At 49.3% G+C, this 25,930-nt stretch overlaps 1 protein-coding gene across 1 annotated transcript in view; it reads left to right on the forward strand.

Annotated features, from left to right (window-relative positions):
• LOC115466326 (E3 ubiquitin-protein ligase TRIM39-like) overlaps nucleotides 1-20,889 on the forward strand; it is a 38,474-nt gene extending 17,585 nt beyond the window's left edge. Inside the window, exon 7 of the mRNA XM_030197503.1 lies at nucleotides 19,575-20,889. Coding sequence (XP_030053363.1) covers nucleotides 19,575-20,122 — 548 coding nt within the window. The 3' untranslated portion in view covers nucleotides 20,123-20,889. The remainder of the gene's footprint in view (nucleotides 1-19,574) is intronic.
• The last annotated feature ends 5,041 nt before the right edge of the window (nucleotides 20,890-25,930 follow it).

The following is a 25,930-nucleotide window of genomic DNA, read 5'->3' on the forward strand; positions in this document are numbered from 1 at the left end:
AAACTCAACCAGCTGAGAGGGAAAATGGATGGACTAGCTAGGTCATTTTCTACCTGATCCAAATAAACACTGAAACGATAATCCAGTCCATGTTTTTCTTCATTGCATCTCTGGACTTAATGAGGGTAATTTTATAACAGGGTGTCTAGGTTAAGGCAGCCTAAACAATGCGTATTTAAGCCTATTCTATAAAGATCAGTAAGCATCTAGTTGTCTTTATAAAACAGTAGTGTAATTAGCAGTGATTGTACCTTAAAAGGAGGTGCAGACATTTACATCTTCCCTATAGCACATAAAGGGGTCCATTTACTAAGCTGCGGGAAAAAAGGCCCTACGGTAGTGGCGGGGGCCGTTTTACCCTTGCACTAGGGCCTTTTTTACTGCAGTGGGTAGAAAGCTCCACCCCCCCCCCCCCCCCAAAAAAAAAAAAAGCCATGCGGTGATGAGCACTTACCACCACCTGTTGAAGTGGCGGTAAGGGCTCCCGCAGTAACCCAGTTACCGCTGGGTTAGCGCCACGCTAGCCAAAAAAAAAAAAAGAATTCTAGGGAGCATCAGAAATGGCGTGCGCTCAACCCGGAACTACCGCTGGCGGCAGTTCAGTTTTAGTGTGCGGTAAGCCTGCGTTGGGCACTGCTTTGTAAAAAGGCCCAAAAGTATGTAAGTATGGAGGTGAACTAAAGTAATTAAGGTGTGACCTGTGAACTTCACCTGTACTCCGCCTAGACCTCGCCCCTGGCTGTGTGTACCAGGAATTATGTGCATTCCTGCTGAAGTGCATAGCTTTCACAAAAGTACAAAAATGGAAATATGTATAACCAACAAGGCTCCTCAAAAGTGAATATACAGAAAATAGGAGCCAGGCCTACTGTGACATTCAATAACTTCAGTATTATTTTAAAAAATGGGGAGAAAGGAGCATGGAAACATCAGATGCTAATCAGTGGTTATGCTATTGGATCTCCTATTTCAAAACCTTGAGCCTACTGCATGTCATCAATCATTTGTATCCATAGGGGCCCTTTTAGAAAGACGTGTTAGGCGCTATGTGCATGCAGCACACGCCTAAACGAGACTACTGCCAGGCTACCGCGTTCCCCTGGCAGTAATTTTAGATTTGGCTCATGCCCATACCACCTGGATGATTTATTTCCTCCCACACGCGTCGTTTCCGGTGCTAATAGACTGTTGGCTTGCGCCAACCAGTCACTGTGCGTGAGCCCTTACCGCTAGATCAGTGGGAGGCGTTAAGGGCTCAGGCCGGTTTTGGACACGCGCTGGCTTCAGTTTTACCGCAGGCCCTTTTCCCATCCCATTAAAAAAAAAAAAAGCCCTTTTCTGCAGACGTGGTAAAAATGTTCCCGGTTCGCGCCCAATGCAGGTGCCTACACTACCGCAGACCACTTTTTACCGCGGCTTAGTAAAAGGACCCCATAGTCTCCAACCCCCCTGTGTCTTTAACATTAACTTCTTTATTATTTATTCACTTTTACAAATTGTAATATCAAAAATCACCAATTCCTTAGCGCAGGCAGCAGATGAATCCATCAACTGGTGGGTTGTGTCCGTCTACCAGCAGGTGGAGATAGAGATCACTGACTTCAGTGAGTGGTATTGGACTACCAGCCCCTCTGCAAGCTAGTATATCTATATCTCCTTACCAGCTCCTGGATTTTCTGCTTTGGGACTCTTCCTGGGCTGCTGTTTGCTAGCCAGTTGAGGTGGGGGCGGTTGACACTGGTGTCATCCTTGGCGGCATACCTCTTTTGGGGGTCCCTGCCTCACCCCTTGTCCCACGTCTGTCTCTCTTTCTGCTTTGCTTTGCTTTCCTATGTAACCTTCCTCACCTTAAAAAAAAAAAAAAGAGATTTGACTAGAAGCAGCAGCAGGACCTGTGTTTCAAATACATATTAGAGAGACAGATGTTTTCAGTGGGCTGAACAGAGTGGGAACTCCGACTCTCCGTTTGAGCTGTCCCGTCAGTGTTCGTTGGAGGGAGGTTCTCTTGCAGCGCGGGGTGAGTGCTTTGATTTTGTTTCTCCTCGGCTTCGTGCGAAGACTCGTTATGGCCGCTGAAGTTGTCAAGCGCTGCTCCCGCTGTGGTAAAAAGAGATCCGCAGCAGGGCTTTGTGTAGCGGGTTGCTCCAAGTCTGGGCCGGCTGATACTGCGGCCATAGAAGAACCGTCAGTTTCCCGCGCTGAGAGCGCGGCTCCGCACGCCATTTTGTCTCTCCCCGCCGACGCGGCGCCCGCCAGTCAGCTGATGGCGGTTTCGGAGCCATTGCTAGCGGCTGAATCAGAGACTCTTTGTGCAGCCCCAGCACATGTTCAGGATTCGTTTCTGGGGGCTCTGGGGATCCATTTTTGCCAGAATTTGTTCTGTTGCTGCATCAGGCTTTCCTGTTAAAGAAAGCTGCCTCTCAGCCTGTTCCTCAGGCTTCTGTGCTCCCTGTTGTTTCCTCGGAGGCAGGGCTGGAGCATTTATTATCTGCTCAGGATTCTCTCCCTTCTAAGAGGAGAAGAACTGCTTCTTTTTCTGAGGCAGTTTCTTTAGGACCTGGGTCCTCTTTGCCTTCTTTGGCTGCTCGGTCAGAGGGTTCTCTTCGTCCTTCTAGAACAGAAGATTTTGAGGAGGGGGAGTTAAAACAGGAAGAACATGATGACCCCACTGCGGTGCGGGTTTTTCATAGGGATGAGCTAGCCTCGCTGATTTCTAATGCGTTGGTGGCTTTGGACATTGTTGATCCAGAGTCTACGTCCTCCTGTGTGGTCAATCTTAAGATGACCAGTACCCGTAAGCCTTCTAAGGCGTTTCCTGTTCATGAGGCTATTCAGGAGCTCATTTCTGCACAATGGGCTGATCCTGAGGGCAGTTTTAAGGTGGCCAAAGCTATGTCTCGCCTTTATCCCGTGGTTTCGGATCAGGCAGACAAGTATGTTCTTCCGACTGTGGATGCCTTAGTAACCGCAGTCAAAAAAGACTACTCTTCCAGTTGAAGGAGGGGTGGCGTTGAAGGATACACAGGACCGTCGCCTAGAGGCTTCTTTAAAACATGCTTTTGAGGTGTCGGCGTTGGCGCTTCAGGCATCTATTTGTAGTTCATATTCAGCAAGGGCATGTCTTAGTTGGCTTCATCAGGCGCAAGAGCAAGCTCTGGAGGAAGGTTCTCGTTTAGAATCTGTTTCGGCCTCTTTGGAATCTGGATTGGCTTATCTAGCTGACTCCCTTTATGATTTGGTTCGTTCTTCAGCTAAGCTCATGGCTCTGACGGTGTCTTCTTGCCGCCTGTTATGGCTGCGCCATTGGTCGGCAGATTTGGCCTCTAAGCAGAGACTTACTCGGCTTCCTTTCAGAGGTAGGCTTCTCTTTGGAGAAGATTTAGAGAAGATTGTCAAGGATTTGGGTGACTCGAAGGGTCAACGTCTCCCTGAAGATAGAACTCGGTCTGCTGCGAGACCCTCGTCTAATTCTTCTTCTGCTCGATCTCGGTTCAGAGAGGTTCGCCATTATCGTCCTGGTCGGCCGGCTCCTAACTTTCAGCGGAGCCGCTTTCAGCAGCGTTCTTCCTTTCGCAATGATAAACACTCTGCAGCCTCCTCTTCGTGTCCAGGGCCTGCAGGACGTCCTTCACAGTGATGGGGCGCGGGTTCACTCTTCCGTTCCAAAGATTGGAGGTCGGCTGACCTTGTTCTTCGAAGAGTGGGCCAACATTACGTCAGACAGTTGGGTTCTAGATATTATCAGAGACGGTTACAAGCTAGAGTTTTCTTCGCCCGTCGGCAATGTTTTCTTGGAATCCTGTTGTGTATCTTCTGCCAAATGGGTGGCTCAGCAAGAGACTATCCGTTCCCTGTTGGATCTCGGGGCGATTGTTCCTGTTCCACCTTCCGAGATTCGGACGGGTCGTTATTCCATTTATTTCGTGGTACCTCGAAAGGGAGGTTCCTTTTGGCCCATTCTCGATCTCCGCAAGGTCAATCAGTGCTTGAGGGTGCGTCATTTTCGCATGGAAACGTTGCGGTCCGTGGTATTAGCAGTTCAGCCAGGAGAGTTTTTCACGGCTTTAGACCTCAAGGAGGCCTATCTTCACTTTCCTATTTGGCAGCCACATCAAAGGTTTCTCCGCTTTGCCGTACTCGGACATCATTTCCAGTTCAGGGCGCTTCCCTTTGACCTTGCTACAGCACCTCGGACTTTCTCCAAGGTCATGGTGGTGGTGGCAGCATTTTTAAGAAAGGAAGGGATCAGGGTTCATCCCTACTTGGACGACTGGCTGATTCGGGCCAATTCGGCTCAGGAAAGCCACAGGGCTACCGACAGAGTCATTTGTCTGTTGCGGTTGTTGGGGCTGGGTAATCAATCTGCCCAAAAGTCAGTTGGTTCCTTCTCAACAGCTGGAATACCTAGGTGTTTGCTTCGACATGGCGTTGGGACGTGTTTTCCTTCCGGAGGAACGTGTTCTCAAGCTTCGTTCTCAGATAGCCGGTCTCCTCCGGTTGTCCAGTCCTCGAGTGTGGGATTATGTTCAACTTCTCGGTTCTATGGCAGCGACCTTGGAGGTAGTTCCTTGGGCCAGAGCTCACATGAGACCACTTCAGTCTTCCCTTCTGTGCAGGTGGTCCCCAGTGTGTCAGGATTATCAGCGCAGGCTCCCTTGGCTTTCCAGGGCGAAGCACAGCTTGACGTGGTGGTGCCACAGTCCTCACTTACGGAAGGGTATTTCTCTGGCAATTCCTCCGTGGATTGTAGTGGTCACGGATGCCAGCCTGTTGGGTTGGGGAGCTCTTTTTCTGCAACGGTGTGCCCAGGGGACATGGTCATCGACTGAGGCCGGTTGGCCAATCAATCGTCTGGAACTCAGAGCAGTTTTCTGTGCCCTCCTGCAGTTTCAGTCCCTAGTGGAGGGGAACCAGGTCTGAGTTTTGTCGGACAACACGACGGCAGTAGCCTACATCAATCGTGAGGGCGGCACCAGGAGTTCAACTCTGGCGACAGAAGCGGCACAACTTCTTCAATGGGCGGAAGCTCATCTGGAGTGCCTGTCGGTGGCTCACATTGCGAGGAGCAGCAATCTTCAGGCAGATTTTCTCAGCCGACACGTCCTGGATCCGGCGGAATGGGAGTTGGCAGACGAAGTGTTTCAGTTGATATGTCGGACTTGGGGGACGCCGATGATAGATCTCATGGCGACCCAGAGCAATGCCAAGGTAGCTCGGTTTTTCAGCAGAAGGAAGGAGCCCAGTTCTGCAGGGCTGGACGCTCTTCTTCAACAGTGGCCGGTCAGCGATCTTCTATATGTGTTTCCTCCCTGGCCATTAATCGGGCGAGTTCTTCTGCGGATTGCTTTGCACCCAGGTCGGGTCGTGCTGGTGGCTCCAGATTGGCCTCGGCGTCCTTGGTATGCGGATCTAGTTCGTCTGCTGGAGGAACCACCTTTGAAGCTTCCGGTCCTACCCGGCCTTCTTCATCAGGGGCCAGTAAACATGGAGGATCCCTACCACTTTGGTCTTACGGCATGGCTATTGAGAGAGAGGTCACGTTTGAGAAAAAAGGGCTATTCTGATGTAGTTATAGCCACTCTTTTTTGCAGGCTTGTAAGAGAACCACTTGCATGGCGTACGCCCGTGTTTGGCGCACCTTTGTGGCATGGTGTAACGAGCGTGCGTGGTCTCCTTTTCAGGCTTCGGTGCCTCAGCTTTTGGCTTTTTTGCAAGACGGATTACAGAAAGGTCTAGCCTATAACTCGCTCCAGGTGCAGTTAGCAGCCCTGGCGTGTTTTCGGGGTAGAGTGTCAGGCTCCCCTTTGGTGGCGCATCCAGACGTGGTTCGTTTTTTGTGGGGGGCTCTTCATCTGCGCCCTCCCTTACGTCAACCCTGTCCGGCTTGGAACCTTAATCTGGTTCTGAAGGCGATGCAGAACTCTCCCTTTGAGCCTTTGCATAAGGTTTCTGAGAAAGACCTCACCTTAAAGACAGTATTTTTAATAGCTATTACTTCAGCGAGGAGAATTTCCGAGCTTCAAGCCCTCTCTTGTCGAGATCCTTTTCTGCAGTTCTCGGAAGCGGGAGTTACGTTGCGCACGGTGCCTTCCTTTTTGCCGAAGGTTATCTCAGTTTTTCATCTCAATCAGCCTCTTTTTCTGCCTTCCTTTTGGGAGGAGGACTTCCCAGGGACGTTTCATAAACTTCATTTGTTGGATGTGCGTCGCGTCCTCCTACGTTACTTGGAGATGTCTAATGACTTTAGACGTACAGACCATTTGTTTGTTCTTCTTTCTGGTTCTCGTCGTGGCTTAGCAGCTTCTAAACCGACTATTGCTAGATGGCTTAAAGAGGCTATTTCCTCAGTGTACTTGTTAGCTGGTTGGGTTGCGCCTACGCCTTTGCGGGCACACTCCACTAGAGCGCAGGCGACTTCATGGGCGGAGTCGTCAGTTTTGTCTTTACAAGAGATCTCTCGGGTGGCTACTTGGTCTTCTGCTCACTCTATTTCCAAGCATTATAGAGTGGATGTGGCAGCCAGATCCAATGCTGCTTTTGGATCAGCAGTTTTGACTAGGGGGGCGACGGGTTCCCTCCCTGTTTAGATACTGCTTTGATACATCCCACCAGTTGATGGATTCATCTGCTGCCTGCGTTAAGGAAGGTAAAATTATGTCTTTCCTGATAATTTTCTTTCCTTTAGCTGCAGCAGATGAATCCAGCATCCCTCCCTGATTTACCGTTGCGATTTTTGATCTGTTCACTAGGGGAAGTTGTTGTTGTTTCTCTCTGTTCCACATGTTTCTTTGTTTTCTAGTTGTTATAGAGGTTCTACTTTTGGAGACAATTTTCTCTTCAATTTGTTATGAAGGGTTCTGATGTTGTTTCTCTTTGGGTGAGGAAGGTTTTCTGGTTGTTTGGAGCTACTGTTGCTTTGTGATGAGACATATACTAGCTTGCAGAGGGGCTGGTAGTCCAATACCACTCACTGAAGTCGGTGATCTCTATCTCCACCTGCTGGTAGATGGACACAACCCACCAGTTGATGGATTCATCTGCTGCAGCTAAAGGAAAGAAAATTATCAGGTAAGACATAATTTTACCATCTATAAGAAATATCATGAGCATTAGCTGAAATGCATCAAAAACTACGCGACTATTTAGCTGCGTTAGCAGGCTCAGCGCTGACTGAGAAGACTTGTGCACTCGATGCTCACATAAATTTCGCTTGCAGAAAATCTATGTACTAGGCATGGCTCCTATTTTCTATATAAAGTGCATAGTTTTTACCAGTCGGAATTTTATGAAGTAGTTTTCATGTGAAAATCAGGTTATTAATTCCCGTCATTCCTCCCCTCCCCCAGGCCTAATGAGCCAAAGCTAAACTGGATAAACCTATAAAGATTAATTAGTGCAGTCCTGATCCTCTGTCACTGGGAGCAGGACAGCAGCATTTTGTGGCAGAACATGTCTCCTAGTTTGGTTTCAGTTTGACGTTCATCCCTTATGAGGCTTGTGAGGTCCTGTAAAACTATGGGGCATTGAGCTTCAGATTGAAGTTGGCAGAGGAGGGGGCATTTGCAGAAAAGAAATGCTGCTCCCCTGATGCTAAGAGAAAGGGATCATGCTGGGGGAGGGGGGAGGTTTGGGTAGGGGTCTCCCTTTACCAGTACAGAGGGCACTGGAACCCCTCCCACATAGCACTAAGCAGGACTGGATGATTTTCAACCAAGGAGGTTAGATAAAACAGGAGGCGGGGTGAGCCTATGTAGCCCATTATATGGGCTGAAGCCAGTAGGCAGAGCTTGCTGGCAGTAGGTGGAAGTTGCTGACATACTGGTTCACCCAAAACAATAGGAAATGCTACTGAAAACAATAGCAAAAAGATTATTAGAAAAAAGGGACTGCCTATACGTGGTCAATCTGTAAAAAGTCAAAAGCTGTTCCAGTTGGATAGGCAGTTCCTTACAAGGTGGAGGACAAAAGATTTTTTATTAACTTATTTGACGGATTTTAATTTATTTGAAAGCTTCCCATATGAAGATATAATTCTCCGAGGACAAGCAGGCTGCTTGTTCTCACGACTGGGTGACGTCCGCGGCAGCCCCCACCAACCGGAAAAAAGCTTCGCGGGACGGTCGGCACGCAGGGCACGCCCACCGCGCATGCGCGGCCGTCTTCCCGCCCGTGCGCGACCGCTCCCGCCAGTTCCTTTTTTTCCGCGCCTGGAGAGAGTCGTGCCTGTGCCGCTCTCTCTGTTTCAGCCCCGGAAAAACCGTCACGTTTACGCGAATTTCTTTTATTTCTTCTTTTTTATTGAATTGCCGCGCGCTCCACTTTTCTTTTCTTAAAAAAAAAAAAAAAAAAAAGGAGCACGTGCTCCCATTTTCCCTCGCTTCCAGCGGGGACGTTGCGTTGCGACCTGGTGGCCGCACGGTCGTTTTTCTTTTTCGAGGTGTGATTTCCGCCACCATCGACGACTTTAATTTCGCCGACGCGATTTTTCCGTCGATGTCCTCGAAGGTCCCGAGTGGATTTAAAAAGTGTGGTCGGTGCGGCCGGCCCATCTCGCAGACCGACACCCACGCTTGGTGCCTCCAGTGCCTCGGGCCGGAGCACAATTTCAAGTCGTGTCCCCTGTGTCTCGGTCTCCGGAAACGGACTCAGGTTGCGAGGCAAGTTCAACGGGACCGTATTTTTGGAACTTGCGCCGGCCCCTCGACGTCGACCTCGACGGCATCGGTATCGACGCCCGGTCCTTCGTTACCGGTATCGATGCCCGAGACATCGGCACCGATGGCATCGACCCCAGGAGAACAGGTCCCGTCGGCCCGCCGGTCCGCCGGTGAGGGTAGAGGTGAGAGGCCGCGTGGGCAGTCGGCCCCGGTCACTCCCTCAGCCCATGGCCCACGGGACCGAACCCTGTCTGACCCGGTTCCTCGAGACTGAGGGGGATCGTCATCCTCCTCCTCCATGCCTCCCGGCGCCGGTGACGGGCATCGGAAGAAGGATAAGAAGCGCCGTCACCGGTCGCCCTCGATGCACATCGGAGAGGAGTCGACGCCGAAGCGTCTCCATCGAGAGGAGAGATCCCCGTCGGTGATAGAGGTGCCGACGCAACAGGGTCCCGGCACCTCGGTGTCGTCTCCTGGCTCCCACCAGATTCTGGCACCGACACCCCTACCGGCCCCACCGCCTTTCCCGGCAGCGGGCCTGGACGAGTGCCTCAGAGCCATCCTTCCGGGGATCCTGGAAGGGCTGATGCGCCAGGCTGTGCCGGCGCCGGGGGTGCTTGCGCCCTCGGCGCCGATGACTGTGGCGCCGGCGAGCTCTAGCCCGGCGCCGGGGCAGTCGACACCGCCGCCGCTTGCGGTGCCGGTCTCGACCGCCACGCAGGTGGAGTCCCCGTCGACGTCGATGGAGGGAGCTCCGTCCCCGCCGACGCGGGAGCCCACCGCTCGACGACACCGAGACCCTGGTGCCTCGACGTCGAGCCGGGCCCGGTTCAGGACTCAGCTACATGAGCTTATGTCCGATACCGAGGATGAGGACTCGTGGGGGGAAGAGGAGGACCCTAGATATTTCTCCTCAGAGGAGTCTACGGGCCTTCCCTCGGACCCCACGCCTTCACCGGAGAGGAAGCTCTCACCTCCTGAGAGTCTCTCCTTTGCCTCCTTTGTGCGGGATATGTCTATCAGCATTCCCTTTCCCGTGGTCTCTGTGGAAGAGCCGAGGGCCGAGATGCTCGAGGTCCTCGACTATCCATCACCACCTAGAGAGTCCTCCACGGTACCGCTGCACAATGTCCTCAAGGAGACACTGCTTCGGAACTGGGTGCGACCATTAACTAACCCCACCATTCCCAAGAAAGCAGAGTCCCAGTACAGGATCCACTCTGACCCAGAGTTAATGCGGCCCCAATTGCCCCATGACTCTGCGGTCGTGGATTCTGCTCTCAAGAGGGCACGGAGTTCGAGGGATACCGCCTCGGCGCCCCCGGGGCGGGAGTCTCGCACTCTGGACTCGTTTGGGAGGAAGGCCTACCAATCCTCCATGCTCGTGACCCGCATCCAGTCATACCTGCTCTATATGAGCATCCACATGCGGACCAATGTGCAACAGCTGGCGGACCTGGTCGATAAGCTCCCGCCGGAGCAGTCCAGGCCTTATCAGGAGGTGGTCAGGCAGCTGAAGGCGTGCAGAAAGTTCCTGTCCAGGGGTATTTATGACACCTGTGACGTGGCATCTCGTGCTGCGGCCCAAGGTATAGTGATGCGCAGGCTCTCATGGCTGCGTGCCTCTGACCTGGACAACCGCACCCAGCAGAGACTGGCCGACGTCCCTTGCCGGGGGGATAACATTTTTGGTGAGAAGGTCGAGCAGATGGTGGACCAACTGCACCAGCGGGAAACCGCTCTCGACAAGCTCTCCCACCGGGCGCCTTCAGCATCCACCTCCACAGGTGGACGTTTTTCCCGGGCCCGGCAGGCTGCACCCTATTCTTTTGCGAAGCGTAGGTACAACCAGCCGGCCCGAAGGCCTCGCCAGGCACAGGGACAGCCCCAGCGCGCTCGTTCTCGTCAACAGCGTGCGCCTAAGCAGCCCCCTGCGCCTCCACAGCAAAAGCCGGGGACGGGCTTTTGACTGGATCCACGGGAACATAGCCGCCCTACAAGTGTCCGTACCGGACGATCTGCCGGTCGGAGGGAGGTTAAAATTTTTTCACCAAAGGTGGCCTCTCATAACCTCCGACCAGTGGGTTCTCCAAATAGTGCGGTGCGGATACGCCCTGAATTTGGCCTCCCTGCCTCCAAATTGTCCTCCGGGAGCTCAGTCTTTCAGCTCCCATCACAAGCAGGTACTTGCAGAGGAACTCTCCGCCCTTCTCAGCGCCAATGCGGTCGAGCCCGTACCACCCGGGCAGGAAGGGCAGGGATTCTATTCCAGGTACTTCCTTGTGGAAAAGAAAACAGGGGGGATGCGTCCCATCCTAGACCTGAGAGGCCTGAACAAATTCCTGGTCAAAGAAAAGTTCAGGATGCTTTCCTTGGGCACCCTTCTGCCAATGATTCAGAAAAACGATTGGCTATGTTCCCTGGATTTAAAGGACGCATATACTCACATATCGATACTGCCAGCTCACAGACAGTATCTCAGATTCCGCCTGGGCGCACGCCACTTTCAGTATTGTGTGCTGCCCTTTGGGCTCGCCTCTGCCCCACGAGTGTTTACCAAGTGCCTCGTGGTGGTAGCGGCCTACCTACGCAAGCTGGGAGTGCACGTGTTCCCATATCTCGACGATTGGCTGGTCAAGAACACCTCGGAGGCAGGAGCCCTCCGGTCCATGCAGTGCACTATTCAACTTCTGGAGCTGCTGGGGTTTGTGATAAATTACCCAAAGTCCCATCTCCAGCCATCCCAGTCTCTGGAATTCATAGGAGCGCTGCTGAATACCCAGACGGCTCAGGCCTACCTTCCCGAAGCGAGGGCCACCAATCTCCTGGCCCTGGCTTCGCAGACCAGAGCGTCTCAGCAGATCACAGCTCAGCAGATGTTGAGACTTCTGGGTCATATGGCCTCCACAGTTCATGTGACTCCCATGGCTCGTCTTCACATGAGATCTGCTCAATGGACCCTAGCTTCCCAGTGGTTCCAAGCCGCCGGGAATCTAGAAGATGTCATCCGCCTCTCCACCAGTTGCCGCACTTCACTGCTCTGGTGGACCATCCGGACCAATTTGACCCTGGGACGTCCATTCCAAATTCCACAGCCCACGAAAGTGCTGACGACGGATGCATCTCGCCTGGGGTGGGGAGCTCATGTCGATGGGCTCCACACCCAGGGTCTGTGGTCCCTCCAGGAAAAGGATCTGCAGATCAACCTCCTGGAGCTCCGAGCGATCTGGAACGCACTGAGGGCTTTCAGAGATCGGCTGTCCTGCCAAATTATCCAAATTCGGACAGACAATCAGGTTGCAATGTATTACGTCAACAAGCAGGGGGGCACCGGATCTCGCCCCCTGTGTCAGGAAGCCGTCGGGATGTGGCGTTGGGCGTGCCGGTTCGGCATGCTCCTCCAAGCCACGTACCTGGCAGGCGTAAACAACAGTCTGGCCGACAGACTGAGCAGAGTCATGCAACCGCACGAGTGGTCGCTCCATGCCAGAGTGGTACGCAAGATCTTCCGAGCGTGGGGCACCCCCTCGGTGGACCTTTTCGCCTCTCAGACCAACCACAAGCTGCCTCTGTTCTGTTCCAGACTTCAGGCACACGGCAGGCTAGCGTCGGATGCCTTTCTCCTCCATTGGGGGACCGGCCTCCTGTATGCTTATCCTCCCATACCTTTGGTGGGGAAGACCTTACTGAAGCTCAAGCAAGACCGCGGCACCATGATTCTGATAGCGCCCTTTTGGCCCCGTCAGATCTGGTTCCCTCTTCTTCTGGAGTTGTCCTCAGAAGAACCGTGGAGATTGGAGTGTTTTCCGACTCTCATTTCGCAGAACGACGGAGCGTTGCTGCACCCCAACCTTCAGTCTCTGGCTCTCACGGCCTGGATGTTGAGGGCGTAGACTTCACTGCGTTGGGTCTGTCTGAGGGTGTCTCCCGGGTCTTGCTTGCCTCTAGGAAGGATTCCACTAAAAAGAGTTACTTTTTCAAGTGGAGGAGGTTTGTCGTGTGGTGTGAGAGCAAGGCCCTAGAACCTCGTTCTTGCCCTGCACAGAACCTGCTTGAATACCTTCTGCACTTATCAGAGTCTGGCCTCAAGACCAACTCAGTAAGGAATCACCTTAGTGCGATTAGTGCTTACCATTATCGTGTGGAAGGTAAAGCCATCTCTGGAGAGCCTTTAGTCGTTCGATTCATGAGAGGCTTGCTTTTGTCAAAGCCCCCTATCAAGCCTCCTACTGTGTCATGGGATCTCAACGTCGTCCTCACCCAGCTGATGAAACCTCCTTTTGAGCCACTGAATACCTGCCACCTGAAGTACTTGACCTGGAAGGTCATTTTCTTGGTGGCAGTTACTTCAGCTCGTAGGGTCAGTGAGCTTCAAGCCCTGGTAGCTCATGCTCCGTATACCAAATTTCATCACAACAGAGTAGTGCTCCGCACCCACCCAAAGTTCCTGCCGAAGGTGGTGTCGGAGTTCCATCTTAACCAGTCAATTGTCTTGCCAACATTCTTCCCAAGGCCGCATACCCGCCCTGCTGAACGTCAGTTGCACACATTGGACTGCAAGAGAGCATTGGCCTTCTACTTGGAGCGGGCACAGCCCAACAGACAGTCCGCCCAATTGTTTATTTCTTTCGACCCTAACAGGCTAGGGGTCGCTGTCGGGAAACGCACCATCTCCAATTGGCTAGCAGATTGCATTTCCTTCACTTACGCCCAGGCTGGGCTGGCTCTTGAGGGTCATGTCACGGCTCATAGTGTCAGAGCCATGGCAGCGTCGGTGGCCCACTTGAAGTCAGCCACTATTGAAGAGATCTGCAAGGCTGCGACGTGGTCATCTGTCCACACATTCACATCTCATTACTGCCTCCAGCAGGATACCCGACGCGACAGTCGGTTCGGGCAGTCGGTGCTGCAGAATCTGTTTGGGGTGTAAATCCAACTCCACCCTCCAGGACCCGAATTTATTCTGGTCAGGCTGCACTCTCAGTTAGTTGTTCTTCGTAGGTCAATTTCTGTTGTACCCTCGCCGTTGCGAGGTTCAATTGACCTGGGTTATTGTTTTGAGTGAGCCTGAGAGCTAGGGATACCCCAGTCGTGAGAACAAGCAGCCTGCTTGTCCTCGGAGAAAGTGAATGATACATACCTGTAGCAGGTGTTCTCTGAGGACAGCAGGCTGATTGTTCTCACCTACCCTCCCTCCTCCCCTTTGGAGTTGTGTGTTTCATCTTTTGCTAGTCATTCAACTGGCGGGAGCGGTCGCGCACGGGCGGGAAGACGGCCGCGCATGCGCGGTGGGCGTGCCCTGCGTGCCGACCGTCCCGCGAAGCTTTTTTCCGGTTGGTGGGGGCTGCCGCGGACGTCACCCAGTCGTGAGAACAATCAGCCTGCTGTCCTGGGAGAACACCTGCTACAGGTATGTATCATTCACTATATCATGAAATAAAACTGAATATCACTAAAACAGCTTCAAAAATTATTGTAGCTGGTGGAAACAGCACAAAGGCTGTATTTTGTGCTCATGTTTTTTACGCTGTTCTATACAATACAGTAATGCATGGCCAAATTTCAGTGAGAGTATCCTGATGGGTTCATCTTAACTGTTGTTGTAATCTGCCTTGGGAAGCCTAAAGATTGGAAGTAAAATTAAACTCTTTCATTGGAATACATGGAATCCACATCTTCAACTCATCTCTTTTGTACAAATGGATTATTCTGTTTTGAGCATGTTTCAGGGACAAGTGGTTTTAATAAGTCAAAATAATAAAAATAAATATTTTCTTTCATGCAGATCTCTGTTTAAACATAATTAAACGCCCCAAATGCAGTCTGTTGGTTTTCATATATTTTGTCCTTGTGATGACGTGGAGGGGCATAATCGAACGCGAACGCCCATCTCCATGGGCGTCTATCTCCGAGAACGGGTACGTGAAGGGGCGGGACAGACCATATTTTCGAAAAAAAAAAATGGGCATCCATCTTTTTTTTTGATAATATGGTTTGTGCCGGGCAAATACATTGGATTTGTGCGGATTTGAGCTGGGCGGTTTCGTTTTTCAGCGATAATGGAAACCGAAGGCACCCAGCTCAAAAACGAACAAATCCAAGGCATTTGGTTGTGGGAGGGGCCAGGATTCGTAATGCCCTGGTCCCCCTCACATGCCAGGACACCAACCGGGCACCCTAGGGGGCACTTGTAACAAGTAAAAAAAAAAGTTAAATACCTCCCAAGTCCATAGCTCCCTTCCCTTGGGTGCTGAGCCCCCCAAATCCCAAAACCCACTGCCCACAACTCTACACCATTACCACAGCAAATATGGCTGAAGGGGGCACCTAGATGTGGGTACAGTGGGTTTTGGGGGCAGTTTGTAGCGCTCCCATTTACCACCACAAGTGTAACAGGTGGGGGGGGGGGGGGGGATGGGCCTGGGTACACCTGGGTGAAGTCCACTGCACCCACTAACAACTGCTCCAGGGACCTGCATACTGCTGTGATGGAGCTGGGTATGGCATTTGAGGCTGGCATACAGGCTGGAAAAAAAAGTTGTTAAAGTTTTTTTTTTTTTTTTGGTGGGAGGGGGTTAGTGACCACTGGGGGAGTCAGGGGTAGTGATTCCTGATTCCCTCCGGTGGTCATCTGGTCATTTAGGGCACTTTTTTTGGGACTTGTTCGTGGAAAAAAAAAAAGGGTCCAAAAAAAGTGACCCAAATTTGCAGTAAAAACGCCTTTCTTTTTTCAATTATCGGCCGAGGGAGCCCATCTCTCCTCTGCCGATAAACACGCCCCAGTACCGTCTTCGACACGCCGACGTCAACTTTGTTCGTTCCCGCGACAGAGTGCAGTTGAAGACGCCCAAAATTGGCTTTCGATTATACCGATTTGGGCACCTTTGCGAGATGGGCATCCATCTCCCGATTTGGGTCGAAATATGGGCGCCCATCACTTTCGAAAATAAGGTTGATACTGTGCCAAAACTGGAAATACACCAAGGCAGAATATTAATAGAATTCAGTAACATCCAAAATTTAATAACATAGAAACAATGAAACATGACGGCAGATAAAGGCCAAATTGCCCATCCAGTCTGCCCATCATCTGTAAGCCCAAAGTCTTCCTTTTCCTAAGGTATTCCATGTGCTTGTCCCACACTTTCTTAAATTCTGACACGGTCCTTGCCTCCACAACCTCCACCGGGAGGCTATTCCATGCTTCCACCACCCTTACCGTGAAATAATACTTAGATTCCTTAACTTCATCGTGTGCCCCCTCGTTCCAGAATTTTTCTTCCAGCATATACATGTTGAGGTTCATAAGCCTGTCCCTATATGTTTTGTGTTCAAGACTGCTTAACAATTTTGTAGCTGTCCTCTGGACCGACTCCATCCTGTTTATATCTTTCTGTAGGTGCGGTCTCCAGAACTGCACACAGTACTCTAAATGGGGCCTCACCAGAGACTTATACAAGGGCACTATCACCTCTTTTTTTCCTGCTGGTCATCCCTCTCTTGGATCCAAGCATCCTTCTGGCTTTGACTGTCGCTTTTGCTACCTGTTTGGAAGCTTTAAGGTCATCAGACACAGTCACCTCCAAGTCCCTCTCTTCCTTCATACACAGAAGCACTTCACCCCTATATTGTACAGTTCCTTTGGATTCTTGTGACCCAAGTGCATGACCCTGCATTTTTTAGCATTAAATCTTAGTTTCCAAATATCGGACCATTCCTCCAGCTTCACTAGGTCCTTCCTTATGTCATTCACACCCTCTTTGGTGTCCACCCTGTTGCAAAGTTTGGTATCATCTGCAAAGAGACAAACCTTACCAGACAGCCGTTCCGCAATATGGCTCACAAAGATGTTAAAAAGAGCTGGCCCGAGGACCGATCCCTGCGGTATTCCACTGATAAACATTCCTTTCTTCAGAGCAAGCTCCATTTCCCTTTCCCTTCCTTCCTTCCATTCAACCAATTTTTAACCCAATCAGTTACTCTAGGTCCTATACCGAGGGCACTCAATTTATTTTTCAGTCGTCTGTGCGGAACCATGTCAAAGGCTTTGCTGAAATCTAAGTATACCACATCTAGCGCCCTTCCCATGTCCAACTGTTTGGTCACACAGTGGAAGAAATCAATTAAATTTGTCTGACATGACCTGCCTCTAGTGAAGCCATGCTGGCTCAGGCCCTATATTCCATTCAATTCAAGAAACCTCACAATCCTCTGCTTTAGAAGTGTTTCCATTAGTTTACTCACCACTGAGGTCAGACTGTCTGGTCTGTATTTCCCAATCTCCTCCTTACTTCCACTCTTGTGCAAAGGGACCACATCCGCCCTTCTCCTCTGGGACCACTCCAGTCTCTAAGGAAGTATTGAGGAGGTCAGTCAGCGGAGCCACCAGAACATCTCCAAGTTGTGTTTGCATTTGGGTAATAACTGAGAAAATGCTGTTAAAAATGTATATTAGAAGGCATGAAATCGACTTGTTTAACTTCTGCTGTATAGTACTAAATAGTAGTAATAAACAATATTAAGTACATTTTTATAATATACCACTGGATTCCACAAAACAAAAGGAGCAAGTTCCCAAAAACCATCTTTCTATTTTGATCTAGGCACAGGAAAAATAATATTTTAAATGCTCCAGGGTTTCAACCTAATTCATGTTTAACTAGTAAAAAAGGCCCGTTTCTGACACAAATGAAACGGGCGCTAGCAAGGTTTTCCTCGGAGTGTGTATGTTTGGGAGAGTGTATGTGAGAGTGACTGTTTGAGAGTCAGAGTGAAAGTGTGAGTGTGTGTGTGAGAGAGAGAGTGAGTCTGGGTGTGAGTGTGTTTGTGAGAGAGTGTGTGCAAGTGTGTATGTGAGACACAGTGTGAGAGAGAGTGTGTGGGTGAGAGAGTGTGTGTGAGACACAGATTCTCTGTGAGAGTGAGTGTATGAGACCAAGCGAGTGTGTGAGTGACTGTGTGGCACATAGAGAGTGAATGTGATACAGTGTGAGACAGAGTGTGTGAGAGTGAGAGTCAGAAAGACATTGTATATGAGAGAGAGAGTGTGAGCCCTGCCCTCCCAATCCATGCCCATCTGTCCCCTGCCCCCTCCATTCATCCTTTTCCAGCAATTCCCCTCTCTCCCTGAGCCCTGCCCTCCCAATCCATGCCCATCCATGCTCCTCTGTCACCTGTCCCCTCCATTCATCCCTATCCAGCAATTCTCCTCTCTCCCTGAGGCCTGCCCTGCAATCCATATCCATCCATGCCCATCTGTCCCCTCCATTCATCCCTATCCAGCAATTCCCCTCTCCCTGTGCCCTGCCCTCCCAATCCATGCCCATCCATGCTCCTCTGTCACCTGCCCCCTCCATTCATCCCTATCCAGCAATTCCCCTCTCTTTCCCTAAGCCCTGCCCTACAATCCATATCCATCCATGCCCATCTGTCCCCTCCATTCATCCCTATCCAGCAATTCCTCTCTCTCAGAGCCCTGCCCTCCCAATCCATGCCCATCCATGCTCCTCTGTCCCCTGCCCCCTCCATTCATCCCTTTCCAGCAATTCCCCTCTCTCCCTGAGCCCTGCCCTCCCAATCCATGCTCCTCTGTCCCCTGCCGCCTCCATTCATCCTTTTCCAGCAAGTCCCCTCTCTCCCTTCCATGACCCCCCTCGCATCCATGCTCCTCTCTCTCCCATGTCCCAGCCTGGCCCGCCCTCTTTCCGCCCCCCCTTCGCATCCATGCCCCCCCCCTTTCGCATCCATGCTGTCGTTTCTCCCCTGCCCTCCCGCTCCCATTGTTGAACTTTACTGGCCACCCTCTTCTCTCCCCCCCATCCCTTTTTTTTTTCTTTTTTTTAAATTTACCTCCGTGGCGGTTCCGGCAGCGAAGCGTCAGGGAAGGAGGCGGCACTCCCGACGTCTAGCCTTCCCTTCGCTGTGTTCCGCCTTCTTCCGACGTCATCCTTGACGTCAGAAGAAGGCGGAACACAGCGAAGGGAAGGCTAGAGACGTCGGGAGCGCCGCCTCCTTCCCTGACGCTGTGCTGCCGGATTTGTTTGGTTTTTTTTTCCGCCCTCGACGTCATGACGTTTGACGCGAGGGCGGGGCAGAGACGGCTGGCTGGCTTGAAGGCTTCACACCATGAATCCACGAACCCTTCAGCCTGGGAGTGACGTCAGATGGCTTCAGAACGTTGTCCTCAGAACGTTGAGGGTGCGTTTTATTATATTAGATGTGGGATACAAACATCATAAATAAGTAATTAAATACATAGATAGAAACTCTTAATGTTGAGCACCTGATTCTCATAACATGATGTCTGTTTTAGTGGTCCTTTACAAGGAGAAAAAAATATCTGCATGAATATGATATATGCTAGGGTGTCCCTATAACTAGCCCCTCCAAATGACACACTGATTACAATTTATAATAAATTACCACTCTACCTATGAAAAGTTATTTGGTTATTATACTTCCTCTATGTACATCTGTATACTGCACAAGCTGGCATGCTTGAAAATATAAGTGAGATTAAATAAAAATGCCACCAGCAGTAAGGAATGATAAGGTGGATGTAGCAGCTCATAGGTTTGTTTGGGGTTTTTTGAGTGTATAAGGATGACGACTGCGCAGGGGAGGAGAAACTGATTAACCTAAAAGTGGTTTCAGCTTTTTGATGTCATCCCGGCTCCTGTTTTTATCCAACCTCTTTGTGTTCAACAATGTACTGATAATGTGCACAGAGGTATAGGAGCATAGAGGTGAGTGGAGTCTAAGTGAACCAATTAGAATATTTATTACAGTTGTGATGTGTTCATGACAGCTAATAGCAGAGTTCAGTCAGTGAATACCTGAGTGACTGAGGAACTGTCTAATGAGGGTTAGGGGTGGATATGTTCTTGCTATTAATATTAATGTGTCTCCTCCTTTCAGTGAATGTGACTCTGGATCCTGAAACTGCTTATCCTTATCTCATCCTGTCTGAGGATCTGAAAAGTGTCAAAGACGGAGACACAAGACAGAACCTGCTGGACAATCCCCAGAGATTTGATACTTTTCCCTGTGTCCTGGGGTGTGAGAGCTTCACCTCAGGGAGACATTACTGGGAGGTGGAGGTGGGAGACGTCGAGACTGACTGGGATTTGGGGGTTTGTGAAGATTCTGTGAGCAGGAAGGGGGAGATCTCACAAACTCCTGAGAATGGATACTGGAAAGTGGTACTGAGGGAGGGAGATCAATACTGGGCCTGCACCTCCTCCTGGACCCTACTCCCCCTGAGTGTGAGACCACAGGCAGTGGGGATTTTCCTGGACTATGAGGCAGGAAAGGTCTCATTTTACAATGCAGATAATAAATCTCATCTCTTCACCTTCACCCACACCTTCACTGAGAAACTCTGGCCGTATTTCAGTCCTCCTTTCAATGAAGAAGGTAAAAATGGCGGAGCTCTGAGAATCCGCCCAGTGCCAGACTGGGAATGAGAGAGTCAGACTCAGGGGTCTGATGTATAATCTGGGAGTTGATTTTTCAGAGTAGGAGGAGGGGTCTCAGTGACACAGTGAACGGGACAGACGGGATTAGAGCCTTTGAATGTGGGGAGGGGTCTCAGTGACAGAAGTGGGATCAGGACCTGTGAAACTAAAAAGGTGTCTCAGCAGTTCCCTGAGAGTAACTAGACTGACAGTTTCCCAGCTCTTCTATGAGATTCCTGTGTTTTGTTCCCTCCCTCCTGTCACAGGCTCAGTAGAAGATCTGCTGCTGGCTCATAAGAGGACCTGGTTCTGCTTCTGTCACTCTCCTTCTGACTCACCTCTCTCACAGGCTGCTGCTGGTTAAGGGACAAATCTGGGTGAGAGAGAGCATGAGGAGAAAAGGTAAGACCTAAACCATAGTGAAGAGGGAGACAGAGGATAAAGGAATGAAAGAGAATTACACAGGGAGAGAGAGATCTAGAGACAGGTCAGAGAATCCCAGACAAAGGCACCAGGAGCCAGAGATACTGGAGAGTAATAGGGAACCATTGAGAGTGGGGAGAGGCAGAAGCACATGCAGACTACAGTTAATGAAGCCAAGAAGAATGAGGGGAAAGTCATGAAGAACTAATACGGACAGGGGTAGAGCCAAAGAGAGTAGGGGTGTGGATGGTTCCTGTTCATTTCACTTGTCACCCTCATTCTATAGAGGGCACCAGACGTTTGGCACGTAACTTCTGCGCTACAACAGCAGTTACTGTATGTGCCAAAATGGTCAGGGGGGGGAGGGGGGAACAGTGAAACGGCAGGTACACACTTAAGTGCAGTTAGCTACTGTTCTGTAACTTGGCGTCTCAGCGATCTAGCGCATATCTTCAAGGGGGGTGTTCAAATGGGAAGGGCGCACAATACCACATTTAGATACGCACATTTAAGTTTGCTACTGACGTGGTATAAGAGTGCGCACCTGAATGCTGGCACATAACCACTGACTTACTCTGGTATTCTAAGACAGATTTGCTGCACTAATGTGCTTATTGCTCAGATTTTTGGCGCCTTTTTGCACCCTTTATAGAATTGAGCTCCTTTAGTGCACAGGAACTTTGCTGTCAATGTAGGCAGGAAGAAAGGAAAACTGAAACTCTTTAACACCTGCTCCAGGTATGAGGTGCAATTTTGAAAGTTGCGTCATTTGTATGCCTGAGATTTACCCTCCAACACTGAGGTTCAGTTCACCCACATCGTTTCTGTTAACTGCATGAAGAGGAGGGTTTGCTGTGGACATATTTTGATGAGGGTCTAAAAAGTCAACAGAACAAAGCACAATCCTAAAATATAGGACAGAAATACAGCACAATCTTTCTAACCACCCCCATAAACCCCCCCCCCCCCCCCTATTGTGCCAAACCTATCTGATTGCAAAAAAAACCAAAACAGACATGCCAGATATTGGAAAAATTAAACGCTAAAGAAAAAAGGTGTGTTTTCAGACCTATTTTAAGATTAGAATAAGATCATTCAGATCGTAGGAAGCAGGTACCAAAATCTGCAGGTGTTTTGTACCTGTGGCAAACTTCAAAGTCAGCTCTCTTAGTTTCTCTATGTATTTGTTTCACCATGCCTATGATTTTATAAACCTTTATTGTATCCCCTCTGTCGTCTCTTTTCCTATCTGAAGAACCCCAGTCTGTTCAGCAGTTTCTTCATAAGGGAGTCGTTTCATCCCCTTTAATCATTTTTATTGCTCTTCTCTGTCTTTTTTGAGATGGTTACCATTCACTCCTACTGGCAGAAAAATAACTTCTGCATCAGGAAGTGAATATGTTTCTAGATATAAACATGGAAATATTAATAAAGTATATACTAATACATTATGTGTCTTGCTTTAGTCTCTTCTCCCGTCCTATGAATTTGCATAACATGCTCAGACCAGCCTGGGAAATGTGTACCCCAGAGCCCTGATCCCTTCAACCTCCCTTTCCTCATCCTCCTGTTTCTGAGACCCTCCCTTCCCATCCCCAACTGTCCACACCTTACCCCTCCCTCCTCCCCAATGTCTTCTTATCTTTCCACCTCCATTCATCCCCCTATACTTCCAGAGTCAGGTCAGGCACTGGGGCTTAATTGGTCTCACTTTTCCTGGTTCCTTCCTTTCAATTCTGTCCCTAGGAGTTCGTGTTGCAGAAGTGAGCAAGTTGTGAACATTTTGATAGGGTGAGAGTGCACACTCACCGTTCCAATAGCTGCTCCCTGTATGTTTCATTTTGAAGTGTTGGCACCTATGTTTACAGAGACAGACAAGCTGTAGCGATAGAACTGAGGTGCTTTGCACTGGTAAATATTCCTGAAAAATGTGGCTAGGTCTGACATTTTTCTCTTCTATAGAGGTTTGGTGCCACCTGCTGGCAAGTTTATAGATTATTGGTATCTTTTTAAAAATTTGCATGACAACATAACATAAAAGATGACGGCAGAAAAAGACCTGCACGGTCCATCCAAAAAACGGAATGTCCACCATATAAATATATGTGCTTTGTAATTAACATGCAAATGAGCTGCTTGTTGCTTTTGCGACTCGGCTCATTTGCATGCGATATGGGGAAGCCAGTCGGCCAGCTAAGCGTGGCCACTCTGCTCATGGATGAATGAGGGGGCGAGAGGAGACATCCTGGATGGAAGGGGAGGGATGGGGCAGGCACTGGGTGAGGGGACAAGGGAGGGGGCAGACATTGGATGGAAGAGGAATAGGGCAGGCAGATGCTGGATTGATGAGGGAGCAGAGACTGGTAAGGCTTATTCCTACTGTAAGTGGAGGGTCTGAAAGGGGCAGTTAAGCTTTTAGTAGCAGCCCTACCTGTTTCCTTGTCAAAATTGTCATCCAAAAAATATTCTGCTGACTACACCATTTGATCTAGATTGTAACTGCAGGTTCCTTTGTATTTTTGGATGACAAATTTGCCAAGACTGCAAACTCACATTCACCCAGGAAATAGGATATGAATGATTCCTTTAATAAGATACCAGCAGAATAATCATCTCACATAGCTTCTGGTTTCAGATGGATAGTATTCATGGCAGTCTCTAAACTCCTGTGCATGGGGAGGGGACAGTGAAGAGTCTGGCCTGCAGAGATTGAGACTGTATCTCCACAGTGCACAGAGATGGAATACCAAAGCAAAAAGACAAAGAAAAAAAAAGCTCAAAGAAGTTCCTGTAAAAAATACCAATATATAATGTAGTTATACTCCTGCTCTGCTGAACCAAGTGGGGCAGGACCTGACCAGAATGACCAATCAAATATGTACATGTGGACAGAGCCCGGGCTAAATAGCATACACCTCCACAGAAAAAAAGAAATGTTTCTGTTCCTCAGTTACTAACTGAAAAGAGAAGGTGATGGTCTCTGGCTGTGGCAGAAGGATTCAGAGACAACAATGTAAACATGGGCATGTCAGATAAGAAAAACATGTAAAGCCATAAGATAAAGCCTTGGATTCCTAGGGGAGAGGCCTCAGAAAGCCCAATTTACAGCTATGAGAGCCCAATTTCTACTGACAAAAGCAGGTTTGTACCATTCTGCATCAGACCCTTTGCAGGACTGCTTAACTGGCAGGTCAGGCAGGATTGACAGTAAAGCACTGTTTGTTTATACAACCCTAGCCAGAAAAACTGGGCCAGTATATGCTCCCAGGTTTTTCCCACCCCCAAATGACCCCCTAACAAGTAACTATGAGCTAATTTCATGATTTGCCTGCGATAAGATTAAGGAACTAACAGCTGTGCCACCTTTTCTTTCTAAGGGTCCCCTTTGCCATCCTATATAGCAAGTTGTTTTTTAATATAAAATAAGGGGGAGTTGCCTTAGAGGAATCCTTATTGTCTACTGGTTTCCCACCTACTGTTAGTACCTTGGCTCTTTGCCTCTAAGGGACTCATCCTCTAACTGAGCCCTCTTGGAATTACCCAGGTTTTCTTCTCCGCTCCCTTCAGGTAGGCTGTCTAAGGTGTCTGGGGTATGCTGTATATCTTCCCCTGTAACCGGGTCCCTATCAACTACAACTCCTAAATTCAGAGGGGGCACAGCTTTTCTAAGCAACCCTGTTGGCAGGATTTGGGCAATTTTGGTTTCTCTATATAGAAATTCAGATCACACAAAGGGAAGATTTTAGGGAAGGACTTCTCTCGGCCAGCATACGATGGCCTTAAACCTTGGGAAATCCTGGCCCAGGACAACTGGTTAGGGAAGCCAGGGCAAGACCCCCACTGAGCTGTCTGACTGGGGTTTTGATTGAGACTTGAGCAGTTGGATAATGTCTGTGGTCCCCATGTATCAATTGTAAAGTCCCCTTCTAAATGTGACTCTTCTTAAACTTTGAAAATTCAATCATCTCAATCTTCAAGCACTCAATAGTAGATGATTACAGAAAACAAACGTAGATATTTATCAATAGAGGGAAAAGCCTCAAGGGACAGCTCCTATAAAGTGTGGCACTACAGCCTTCCGTACTAAGGAGCACACCTGTCTCATCATAGGCACAAAACCTCCGTCTGCCACTAACTGTACATTCTCATTTTAATTTTAACTTATTTTTAATGGCGTAACTTATCTATGTACGCTGTTTAGTGATATCCAGAACACCATGGCCAACTATGGCCAGAGTTTCGATCCTTCCTCAGGGTCCGTGGTGGGTAGTTCTGTAGGATACAAGACAACAGTGTCAAGCATCGATAATTAGCCTGTCACTACAGGATACACTTTCAAAGATTTAAACAGTCATTCTCACTTCACTCTCCTGGTATCCGGTCATACAGCGTACTTCCTCTCATGTTTCCTCCACTACGGCTCCTCTATTTATGTGCTGACGTCAGACGCCAACCTTCTCAAGAGGCTACCCGCACTGCCTTCTTAATTAAGATTATTCCTTTATCTGACTCTGGGTATATCCAATCATGATTTTTAATATTCTTTTTCAAATTTTTTAATTTGTAAGAATTTTTAGAAAAAATTACTCCATTCTAATTTTGAGTTTAAACCTCTCGGTTGTAGGGTGCGTAGGCGGAAAATCCATCTCTGATCTAATTGAGCTAGGAGGCGTCTATGATCCCCTCCTCTTTCGTTGACGTAACTACTGCAGAACAACACATCTCAAAGATTTGAAACTATGTTGCTGAGTGTCGCAACGAATAGCCAATGGTGCACCCGCTTTCTTTTTTTTTTTTTTATTATCTTTAAGTTTTTCTTTATTTATGAAAATAACTCTGCAACATTCATTTTCTCAAAAGAGCACAACTTGCTCACATTTGCCCACGCAGGACCTCATACACCCTAAGCTATTACATCTGGAACTAACTCATACCTTATATCAACTACTACAAAACTCATAAGATCAAATTAGTCCCAGGAACAGTATCCCCTACCTAACCATATCATGTACCACCAACATACAACATCCCCTTCCCCATTCCTCTAACCATCTCAAACCCCAGCTCAACTTGCGAACACCCCCGAACTCTTTGGGGCACTCACTCTCTCTTCCCCACCCCCCCATAACCTAAATACTTGCCACTTGCTGCTGTAATCGAGCCCAACCACCTTATGTCTCAGTGTCTCCTCCCTACGATAAGCTGTTAATCTCTCCATACATATTAACGAGCCCAATTTACATTTCCAGTCCCCCAATGTTGCAGGGTCTGCCCTCTTCCAATGCTGTGCTATTAGGCATTTGGCTGCTGCCAACCCCCACCACAACCATTTTCGCTCCTCCCATGAATCTCTCTTATTATTATATAACCCCAAAAGGCACACCAAAGGACTAC

This window comes from Microcaecilia unicolor, chromosome 3 (assembly GCF_901765095.1).
Source record: "Microcaecilia unicolor chromosome 3, aMicUni1.1, whole genome shotgun sequence".
Classification (NCBI taxonomy): domain Eukaryota; kingdom Metazoa; phylum Chordata; class Amphibia; order Gymnophiona; family Siphonopidae; genus Microcaecilia; species Microcaecilia unicolor.